This window comes from Anguilla anguilla, chromosome 16 (genome assembly GCF_013347855.1).
Source record: "Anguilla anguilla isolate fAngAng1 chromosome 16, fAngAng1.pri, whole genome shotgun sequence".
NCBI lineage: Eukaryota > Metazoa > Chordata > Actinopteri > Anguilliformes > Anguillidae > Anguilla > Anguilla anguilla.
In genome coordinates this window covers 12,951,198-12,963,217 of record NC_049216.1, presented here as the reverse complement: position 1 = coordinate 12,963,217, position 12,020 = coordinate 12,951,198, and the positions used below count along the sequence as shown (strand labels likewise).

At 46.1% G+C, this 12,020-nt stretch overlaps 1 protein-coding gene across 2 annotated transcripts in view; it reads right to left on the bottom strand.

Moving 5' to 3' along the window:
• LOC118215370 (myotubularin-related protein 13-like) overlaps window positions 1-12,020 on the bottom strand; it is a 92,084-nt gene that overhangs the window by 35,504 nt on the left and 44,560 nt on the right. For both annotated transcript variants that reach the window (XM_035396079.1, XM_035396080.1), the window contains exons 7-16: window positions 10,317-10,449; window positions 9,661-9,769; window positions 9,339-9,452; window positions 8,982-9,059; window positions 8,711-8,824; window positions 7,088-7,216; window positions 6,735-6,833; window positions 5,731-5,935; window positions 4,832-4,941; window positions 3,812-3,961 (exon numbers count right to left, since the gene is read on the bottom strand). In XM_035396079.1, the coding sequence (XP_035251970.1) occupies window positions 3,812-3,961; window positions 4,832-4,941; window positions 5,731-5,935; window positions 6,735-6,833; window positions 7,088-7,216; window positions 8,711-8,824; window positions 8,982-9,059; window positions 9,339-9,452; window positions 9,661-9,769; window positions 10,317-10,449 (1,241 nt within the window). The remainder of the gene's footprint in view (window positions 1-3,811; window positions 3,962-4,831; window positions 4,942-5,730; window positions 5,936-6,734; window positions 6,834-7,087; window positions 7,217-8,710; window positions 8,825-8,981; window positions 9,060-9,338; window positions 9,453-9,660; window positions 9,770-10,316; window positions 10,450-12,020) is intronic.

Genomic DNA, 12,020 nt, shown 5'->3' with positions numbered 1-12,020 from the left:
GAACTCTACTTTCAGAGGCGTGGAGCTCACCCTGCCAGAGGGGGAACCAGACCGAACGCCTTCCCAGAAACGGTGTGCAGCAGGGTGACCCAAAACCCTCGACTCATTGTTTGAAAGACACCCCCGTACCGACAGCATGTTGCCTGATGCTGCATTTCCGTGGCCAGGGCCCACTGTGAGGGGGGGGGGGGGGTGGCGGTATGTCTGCCACATGCTGCTGATCTCCTCACCTCTGGCCTCGGGTCGGCGGCGCTGACAGCTCCCCCTGCAGGGTGGGTCACCAAGGCTGCAGAGCGTCCCATAAATGTGTGAATTACAGCGGCCAAAACACACCCAGGAGCGTGCAGACCCAGGCCTGTCTTTATTATCAATCTAAGCCTTAAAAGATCACTGCCTTCATTAGGACAGTGTTTTTTTATTTTATTTATTTTTTATTCAGACAGCCAGAGGAAAACAGTCTCTCCTCCAAATGAACCATTATACAGCCAGATTACAATTTTTTTTTTTTTTAAATAACGTGCCATGTTAGAGATGGTGCATGGGGGTGGGGACACACCAACCCAGCATGCTTACTCCACTCTGATGAGAAGAAACACTGCCTCCAGCAGCAGGCTCAATCCACACACAGGTATACACCAGCCTTCACCTGCACAGCGAGCGGTACCTCCATGTTTAAGGAGCTGAGGACTGAGGGTCATTACCGCTCCTCCCAGACAGATCCATCATCCCTGGCTCTGGCTGCGAATCACAACTAAAGCATGTGGAGAATGCCACGCACCTCAGCTATGTGCTCTGCCTGTGTGAGGAACATACAGGAGACACCACTACACCCAGTTCCACAAATGAACTCAAAGTAAGAGAGGAAATATAAACATCTTATAAGTTCTTATGGAGTCTGCAGATAATGTCCTGTTCTCTGCGGGGCGGACGATGCATTTATACACACGGGAACACTTCCAAATGCGTTAGTCTGCACACACTGTGAGAGACGCAGTCTGTGACTGTGTTAGTCTGCACACACTGCGAGAGACGCAGTCTGTGACTGTGTTAGCCTGCACACACTGTGAGAGACGCAGTCTGTGACTGTGTTAGCCTGCACACACTGTGAGAGACGCAGTCTGTGACTGTGTTAGTCTGCACACACTGCGAGAGACGCAGTCTGTGACTGTGTTAGTCTGCACACACTGCGAGAGACGCAGTCTGTGACTGTGTTAGTCTGCACACACTGCAATACTAACTATGTTTACATGATTACATAGTTGTTCAGGGATCAGGGAATCATATCAGGGAATGTGTAGATTTCTCTTATCTCCAAAGCACACTCCACACCGGTATAAATAAGTACATCTGCTGCGTGAAGCTTATGTAACAGAATGAAACAGGTAATTAGTCAGACCAGGAAGTCATAAAACTGTCAATGTGACAAGCTAATCTATTTAGCCCATTTCTCACTGGACTGACAGTCTGGGGCTGATATATCCTTGGCTGCAATGCACTGAAGTGGCATGACCAAATAGGCTCATTTGGCGGCGAAAGCTAGAGCGCATTCCTGCATGTGCCCCCAGGACTCGGCCCACAACCCGAACCCCCAGGGGTGCCGGAGAGCCCAGGTTCCACACATAGCTCCCTTCCCGCCAGTCAGGTGCTCCTGAGGAAGTTTCTAGAAGGACGGCCTGTGGGGATTCCTGTCTGGGACAGTTTTCTGGCCTGGGCAGGAACACTTGGACCCGGATCCTCAGAGCCTGACACTGATCCACAGACTGTGGGTCATTTCATCTGATTCCTGCTGTTCTGCAGGTTCAGTTACTACTTTTACTGAGACGGCTGCCATCTTAAATGAGACCTGATTTACAGTGTGTATGTCAAGCAAGAATTCTCACTCTAAAGAAAGACTCCTGACCCAGGTCAATATTATGGAAACGTGGCAGTGCGATCTCGCATGCAGGCACGCACCCCATAGCCTGGACGTTACCTTAATCCACATGCAGTTCATTTTATTTCACTAAGATGGTTGTGCCCCAGTGGTGTTTGGCATGTGGATTTATGGACTCTGACAGCTGCTATTGTTCAGATTTCAGATCCATTAGACGTGCGTTTTTTCTGTGGGAGTACAGAATTCCCCGGACGACGGTGCGAAAGCTCAAGTCCTGTTCAGCACAAACCTTCAAGCTGCAAATACCATGCGGCAGTTTCTTGAAAACGAACCACATCAGGATCCCATTTCTCCATGAAAAATGCTACATGATGAATGCATTTCCAGTGCAGATATCAGATAACAGCGCATAAAACAATATGATGGACGCGCAAAATTTTACACGATTCCAAACATTCCTTAGTCATATGAACGCTGGAAAGTCTCGCGTCGCAATCACGTGTCTTGAAATTAATGTTTAAATTCAACTACAGCAATTCCATATTTGGCCAAGCCATAAAAACTACAGTGTGATTTACACACCCACCACTCGGTCACAGGAGGACTGAAAAGTTAGGTCACCGAAAAGGCCCTCCCTGAGACTGATTGGCCAAGCTGCACTTCCCCATCTTTCCTGGCGTCCTGCGGTGAAGCAGAAAAAGGCCACGTGCCTCTCCGTGCGGGGCTCGCACCAGCGCGAGCCACGCGTCTGAGGGGCTCGGGCCGTCTCCAGCAGCCTGGGAGCACGCAGATGTGGGGAATAACTGGCCTTTATCGGTTAAAGGAAAAATGGAAGGAATCCACGGCAAGACTCCTACTCAGCATGGCTGAGTCCCACTGCAGGGCCACAGGAGGTGAAGCAGATCTGCCAGAAAGCTGATCTGTGCACCATCTGACAGCTCACACACTGCACACTGCACATACACACTACACACTGCACGTACACACTGCACACTACATACTGCACACTGCACATACATCAGTGCACACACACACTGCACACACATCACAGCACACTACACACTGCACATACATCATAGCACACTGCACATACAGCACTGCACACTACACATACACACTGCATACTGCACACTGCAGATGCGCACTGTACACTGCACATACATCACAGCAAAACAGAGATAATCCACAATCATCTGCTAATGAGCATACAAATGGACAAACAAACGAAACTTAAACAAAATGAGTATGCAAAGCAAAGTAATTCATGAAGCAAATTAGTCTCAACACAAATCAGCGATGGCAACTTGTACACACATAAATGATGCATATTGTGTGTGCATAATTAATACTTTTGTAAGATCATTTCATAAATCAACACCGGAAAAAGTAATAAACACACCACACTGACTTGCTGCAGTTAGACATGCCTCAAAAATAAGAGGATAGAAAGCGAGGTCATCGGACATCGCTGGCCGCCAAACACAGAGCCTCGGGACCAGTTAACCCCCAAACCAAAGGTGGGCTCTAAATTTACACACCAGCCCACACACACTTCCATTAAGGGTAGGCTGAGTTATAAACAACTACAGATCCCAAGTTCATACTGAATGAAACAGTAATGCCACAGCTCATAAGCCCCGGCGCATGATGGAATACAGGACACACAGAGTTGCTGGAAAGCAGGGTCTCTCGCTGCCAGTCCTGAGGGTCAGCAGGTAGACCCCAGGGAGAGCCTGGACAGGACGGCTCTGTATCTCAGGAAAATGCATTTATGCAGTATGTACTAACAGAGGGATATAGATATTTTTATTGAAACCTGTAACAGCTGAAAGAGCTGGTGCTGAATGCCAAATGTCTGTGTGTGTGTGTGTGTGTGTGTGTGTGTGTGAGAGTGAGAGAGAGAGAGGGAGAGGGAGAGAGAGTGACCACAGTGCTTACTTGCAGGGCGCAGTTCATCATGCGGACGATGTAGTCGAACTGCTGGTGGTCCAGAATAGCTCGATTCTGCTGCACATGCTGACTGAGCTCCTCTGTCAGACACTGCCTTGCTGCCTTCCCTTTCAGAGCTCGGAGAGCGGCGGGGAGCGTCTGAACATGCACACAGACACGCACACACACACACACACGCACGCACAGATACACAGACATACACCCCATCAGCCTCATAAGCAACCATTTTCACATCAGTGTGATCTAAGAGTGCAGGTGGAGGTGGAGTCCGTGCTATGCTAATATATTTTAGGTTTATGGGAAGAGCAGGGAAATAGCAGAGTGAAGCCCAAAAGCTCTTCAGATGAGGTGGGTTTGAGAGTGTGCTCCTCCTTTCTGCAGATAAAGGGGATACAAGCACCTGCCACATGTCCAACACAGAATCCCCTGTGGGGTCATGCTGAAACTGACCACTGTCCCATTGGCTGCAGCATGGGAGGGAGTTATCCAGCAACACTATGGGCTCAGTGTCGCTATGGGTTCAATGTCGCTATGGGATCAGTGTTGCTATATGTTCAGTGTCACTATGTGCTCAGTGTCGCTATGGGCTCAGTGTCACTCTGGGCTCAGTGTCACTCTGGGCTCAGTGTCACTCTGGGCTCTTGCGCAGGCCGGGGTATGTTGGTGTGGAAAGAGTTGACTCACAGCTGGGATGTTATTGAATACACCAGTTACTGGGGGAATTGAGTGGAGGCGACAAAGTTGGCCGTTCTAATTGCAAAAGTTATGATAATGCGAACCTTCCCACTAATAAAAATGACACTACAAGAATGTAAGGCTATTTCTGTGTTCAACATTTTCCCCTGTGAGTAGATGTTTGTTGTAAATAACAAGTATTGTGAAATAATTGCCAAAGACGGCTGGAAAGTCAGCGTATTCTGGAATGCCTTTGTGTAGACGTGGTGAATTAATCGATACTCCATAAAAGGCTAAAGGCAGCAACAGGGGCAGGGCAGGATATGAGGTCACCTTCTCGGTCTCCAGGGTCTTGCTTTCAAAGATGAACTCAATGCAGCTCCGCACCACCTCCAGCCTCCGCGCGCTGTTGAACACTGAGCTCATCTTCCCCATGATTGACACTGCGGAGAGAGAGAACCCGCCATTAAACAACAAACCGCCTTCAAGAATACGCCAGAAACGTTTACAATGCACTGGCAACTTTAACAACACGGCACACGCGTGCCAATTCAACACAACAACAGAAACCTTACAACACATCTGTCATTTTAACACACAAATAATTTCAACAACACACCCACCACGTGCACAAAACACAGTTAACTTTAACTACAAACTGGCAACACTAACAACACACCCGCCACTTTAACTTTCACACTTATTTCTGCTCTGTTTTTCTCTTTCAAAACATTAAAAAACAATGTGATATACTGCTTTAAAAAAGGCTCCAACCAGACTTGAGCACACCAAAACACAGAGCATTACCTCCGCAGTGTGCTTGGCAGCGCTCTTCTGAGATGACCTGAGCCATGAGCTTATCAGTAACCACTTTGCAAAATAAACGTACAGATGAAGCCTAGTGTCAAACACATAGCCTGCTTATTTTCATATACTGTATCCAGAATCGAAATGTTATCATAATTGTCAACAAGAAATTATTAAACTTGACCCTAGTTTAAAAATAGCACAATTCAGGAATACTTCTCAAAGATAAAGAATTCCTTGCTAAGCAGGGCTAAGAACGCTGCTGCCAAATGGCTGGAGCATTCCTGGATAACCCTCTCCCAGAGCTTCACGGTCATGGAGAACCCAAAACACTGCATACTCATGGGTGGAGTTATCATGAAGAACCCATATTCATTACATACCCATGGCTGCTGTTACCTTGGAGCATCTATATCACGACATACCTACGGGTGGCCCGTCAGGAACCACACACTTCTTATCGGGCCGGGCGGAGGTGCTGGGGGTGTGGTGCTTGGCTAAGCCCTCCTGCAGCAGGCTCTCCACAAGCCCTGCATCTAGCAGGGGGAAGGGCATGACATGCACCCGCAGGTGAGACCCCTCCGTCGGCCGGGGAACTTTCTGGAATGCCATGTGGGGGTTGGGGTTCTCCTGCCCACCACAAATCCAAAGACTAGTAAGTATAAGCCTGTTTACTGTTGCAGTGTATCACATGGTCACAGTGTGGTTGCAGTGTCTCACACAGTCAGTGTGGTTACAGTGTCTCACATGGTCACAGTGTGGTTTCAGTGCCTCACACAGTCAGTGTGGTTACAGTGTATCCCATAGTCAGTATGGTTACAGTGAGTCATATGGTCAGTGTGGTTAGTGAGTCACATGGTCACAGTGTGGTTACAGTGTACCACATGGTCAGTGTGGTTTCAGTGTATCACACGTTCAGTGTGGTTACAGTGAGTCACACGGTCAGTGTGCTTACAGTGTATCACATGGTCAGTGTGGTTACAGTGTATCCCATAGTCAGTATGGTTACAGTGAGTCATATGGTCAGTGTGGTTAGTGAGTCACATGGTCACAGTGTGGTTACAGTGTATCACATGGTCAGTGTGGTTACAGTGAGTCATATGGTCAGTGTGGTTAGTAGGTCACATGGTCAGTGTGGTGACAGTGAGTCACATGGTCATTACATTACATTACATTATAGGCATTTAGCAGACGCTCTTATCCAGAGCGACGTACAACAAGTGCATAGGTTTCATGATGTAGAGGCGCAAAAGAAACACTAGAGTGAAGTAAGGTCACAGTATGGTTACAGTGTATCACATGGTCACAGTGTGGTTCCAGTGAGTCACATGGTCAGTGTGGTTACAGTGTATCACATGGTCAGTGCGGTTACAGTGTATCACATGGTCAGTGCGGTTACAGTGTATCACACGCTGACATGGTCACTCACGTTTTTATAAAGCTGCTCAGAGACCTCGCGAATGCACTTCTGCAGCTTGACTGGGTCTTCCTCTTCCTGCTTAAACTGCTCCATATCAAAGGACACTAACTGAGAGACACACACACATGCACATGCAAACTCTGAATCCGCCAGTACACTAGCATCCAGACAGGTACCGAACATGCCAAAAAAAAGAATTATCCTTTAGTGATGATGCATCAATAATCCCCAAACCTCAAACCCACCACCTCCATCACCTTCCATTTTAAATACAGCACTGTACTATTATGCAGTTACATGGGCCTTATAGCTGGCTCACAGTTCTACAGACAGCTGGTTCAGTTCTACAGGTTGTACTGTACCTCGTCAAAGAGATCACAGGCCCTGTAGGGTGGGCCTCGTTCTGAGATGAAGCCAGCAAATGCCATGCCCTCGAGCACCTTGGTGAGGAAGTCATTCTCAATCAGACCTCGCTGGCCCAGGAAAGCTGTCTGGGAGGAGCATGGCAACAAGACAAGATTGTCCGATCACAGATACAATAATTGGAGAAGATTACAGATTGATTGGTAGATCACAACTACAGTCATGGGAGGAAAGCAGATAAGGGCAATGATCAGCAGAACACAGATACAGTCATGGGATGAACTTGAGTAAATGGTACCTGTGCATCACAGACGGACATATCAGTGAGTCATTATGAGCAACATTTTGTGATACCAGCAAGCAAATAAAAAGAATGCTGTTTAGAAATGGTTGCAAGCTTAAACCCTTCCCTCTTCGGAAAAACCCAAAAAGAAATGACTAAACTTTTCCACTGCTTTAGTAATGTTTTGCTTGTAATCCGTGCCAATTTGTAATAATAAAGATTGATTTAATTATCTAGTTAATCATTAACAAATAAGGCCAGGCCATACATTCTTCCAACAAATAAAGGAGGTCAAAAAGATTGTTCATTCTATACCTCCGCTAACAGATGAGAGGGGGATAAGACTGAGTTAGAGCTCATAACAATCCTAAAATAGCTAGTGTCAGTACTACAGTATGCTAATCTGATGAAATCACTCTTGCTGAGTGCCAGGAGGAAATGGGAACTACTCTACGCCCATATTTGCAGCTCTCCGGGAGAGGGTGTGAAGGACGCAGCAAGACATTACCATGGATATGAGGATGTGGAGAAATAAATAAAAAGGAGCAGATAATAGACAAAATTAATAATCCATCTGCAGGCCAACTGCAAAACAAAGGCTGTGGAATCATACACAATATTGAAAATAGAGATACAAAATGAGAAACAAACATGTTCCCAAACTACAAACAGGCATCCACTATGGGCCATTCTCAGCCTCAAACTGCAGGGTGTGCCTCTCACCTTGTGGATGTGCATGACAGGCTCAGAGTGGATGTGTATGACAGGCTCAGAGTGGAAGTGCATGACAGGCTCAGAGTGGATGTGTATGACAGGCTCAGAGTGGATGTGTATGACAGGCTCAGAGTGGATGTGTATGACAGGCTCAGAGTGGATGTGTATGACAGGCTCAGAGTGGATGTGTATGACCGGCTCAGAGTGGATGTGTATGACCGGCTCAGAGTGGATGTGCATGACCGGCTCAGAGTGGATGTGTATGACCGGCTCAGAGTGGATGTGTATGACCGGCTCAGAGTGGATGTGCATGACCGGCTCAGAGTGGATGTGTATGACCGGCTCAGAGTGGATGTGTATGACCGGCTCAGAGTGGATGTGTATGACCGGCTCAGAGTGGATGTGTATGACCGGCTCAGAGTGGATGTGGTCCTGAGAGAGGGGGGCTCACCTTGTGGAAGTGTATGACCGGCTCAGAGTGGATGTGGTCCTGAGAGAGGGGGGCTCACCTTGTGGAAGTGTATGACCGGCTCAGAGTGGATGTGGTCCTGAGAGAGGGGGGCTCACCTTGTGGAAGTGTATGACCGGCTCAGAGTGGATGTGGTCCTGAGAGAGGGGGGCTCACCTTGTGGAAGTGTATGACCGGCTCAGAGTGGATGCGGATTAGCTGCAGGCAGGATCGGTAGCCCTGGAAAAGCTGAGCGAACAGCCGCAGGAAAACTGACCGCACCTCCTTATCCTGGAACACACACAAGAGAAGAACCTCATCACAAGTGCATAGCGCTAGCCAATCACAATGAGGCATTTATTCTCCAACCAACCAACATCCCCATAATTCTCACAAAGACTTTAAAATGTTTCTGTACTATCGTGCAATAGTGACATAGAAGTCTTACCAGCAGTTTGACGTTGGATGAGGCTGTGCGAGGGGGTGGAAAAGCATTGTCTGCAATTTCTAAGTCTGGATGTAAGACCTTTAAGTAAAGGCAGAACATTTCAGAGATATTTCATTGCATGATTTCTTTCAAAGGTTTCATCAACATTTGCTGCTTTCACCACGTAACATTGCAGAGGATGCTATTTGGGACTCATTTTCACCATTAAATGATACGGTGCATGCTGGGAAATTACCATAGATAGCGCTGCCAGTTTCTTGAACAGAAGTATGAAAACAGTGTATGCTTGGGGGCTACCATAGACAGTGCTGTCTGGGTTTCATACAGCAGTGAGAGCAGTGCATGCTAGGAGCTTACCATGGACAGCAATGTCTGGGTCTGGTGCAACAGTGGCTCAGGGAGATGGGACAGGTGGATGCACTCTGGGATCTTTATGGTTCCTCCGTCCAAATCAGCAATGATGACGTCTAGCTGAGGACAGAAAAACATGCACACACACACACACACACGCTTGATACGTGATGATATAATGCTGCAACTCTCCAACCAGGATTTTTGACCTAGATTCTTGCGATTATGTGCCTCTGATTATGTTCTCTGATTCGATAAACAAATGCACCTGGTGGAGATTGCTCAAAGCACCACAAGTAAACAGTCTCAGAGAAGACATCATACTCACCAGGTCCAATATTTCACTTTGGAACATAGAGTGTACTCCAATAATGAATGGTGTGGGGGAACTCAGAACTTCCAGCAGTTGGGACGGCAGGACAGGAATGTAGGGGTAACTGCAGAAATAATCATCACAACGATATGATATCAATAGCATGTTTTCTGGAAAAAGCGAGCAGGCAGAGCATCAATGATGTGACAAGTAAGGAGGTTCCTGACTAACACCCTATAAATAAGCTGGGAGAGGGGTTAACACCATTCACCACAAAGCTGAATCACATAACACAAGCCAATTAGTGTTTGTGCTGAAAAACAACTCTCCTGAGGAATTTCAAGTTTGATGAGGAACAGCTGAAGAGGAGTTCATGCTCCATTAATGCTGCCTTTTCACGTTAAAGGGAGGGGAGATCTCAGAGGATGTGTTCATAAGTATTAACAGATATCGAGGCTGGCGGGGGGGGCGTCTAAATTTAGAATGGCCTGTAAGAGGCAAACCGGAGCTGAAACATATTTTAATTGATTCCAGAAGTTGCGGAGAAACTTGAACCAAGAAAGCAGATATACGTGACCTTAGAAATGAAGGTGAAAACGAAGTCCCACGTGCGTGTCCGGCACTTCTGCACAGGAATGCAGTGCTCACCTGTGATTGAGCGGGACCCTCACCTGTATTTGAGAGGGAACATGAGGGCCTCCAGAGCACGGCAGGCATCCCCCAGGCGCTGGTAGCTGATGGAGTGGAACAGAACCTTATGCTCCGTCAGAACCGCGCAGAACAAACTCAGCACGTTCTGGATCCCTACGAGCAGGAACAAACCACAAAAGAACATTGCAAATTATTAATTATGTATTTGTTGGCCAACAACAGCTATTATTATAAATGTATGTTATAAAATGCCCTTTTCATAATACTTTTGCACACCAATAACAGAAAATAAATTCACCCAAAATACAGTTTGCTTTGCAGTGAAACAAAATGACCAGATGGCTCAAACTGAAACTAAGCCAAACATTTATAAATAAATTCACCTGAATATACTATTTTCAAGAAAAATCTATAATAATTGTAGCTGACAGCCTGTAACCACTTCAATACTGATGGGAGATGATGAAATGTAATTTTTTGGATCATACAGTAAGTATCCAATGGACAATCAGATTTTAGCTACAACTGCCACAAAGAAGGTAACATACATAGATTAAGTAATTTAAAGTGCAGAAGTTCGAAATAAAAGTACTGTGTGCTATGTCACATTGTTATAAACCTCTTAATAGCTCAGCCCAGTTGGGAATAATTGAAATGCTTATCAAAGGGTTAGAAGCAGAAGTTGACTGATAGATAGGTTGGCACACAGTCAGTAATCGGGAGGTATGGTAATTTTTTGCCCAAGTGCTTTAGTGTTAAAATAGTTCTCCAGCACACATAACCTCTCTAACCATGTGACTGTGGAGCACTGTCTCAGATATGGGAAAGTTGTAGCACTGAGCCTACAGTAAGTATGGAGCCTATGCAACCCCACTCAAACATCAAATATATTCTGTTTGTAATTTAATTAGAATAATTCAGAAAATTTGTGTAGGAATTCATTGAGTGTGAATATGTTGTCAATAAAAGTAAAAGTATCAACAACATATTCTTGACTCCCAATCATTTGCAAACAGCCACGCTGCTGTGTGCTGCCTGCACTCTCTGGGCCCACGGCACATTTAACTGACAAGACCCTGCTTAGCTCACGGCATAGTGCTCAGATAATATTATCAAAACTCTCCTAAAAAAGCACATTGGAGTCTGCCAAAAAGTGCAAACATGAGCACTACGACTTACATACACTGCATTAACACCACACTGTCAAGGGCCACAGGAATTATACAGCAATTAAAAAGAAATATGTCTCTCAAAACAGTGCATAGGACCATTTCCTTTGGCAAAATACAATGAAAAATTGCAAATACCAACATGACAGTCTAGACAGGGGCAGTTTACATTTCCTGTTTTTGTTTACTATCACACAGCAATTGCACCAATTAATCACACATTACACAGATACAGAGACAGAGAAATGCAGACAGAAATATCTGTGCCGTTACTAACCAGGAGGTTCCTTTCCGTCTGCCCAGGGCGGGAAATTAAGCCATAAACAGGAATGCAGAAATGGGAATACACATCGTCCTTCCTGTTGATGGCCCATCTCCATTTCCAGGGCAGGAGGAGGGGAAAAGCTTGGTCTAAGCTCAGACCTTCCGCACTGAAGCATGCACAGACCTTTTGTGATTTCCCTGTTGTTAACTGGTTTTAATACTGTCGGACAACTGTTTTTATTCAAATTCTTTTCGGATACTAGAACTGAAAATCTTCCATTTCCATAATTT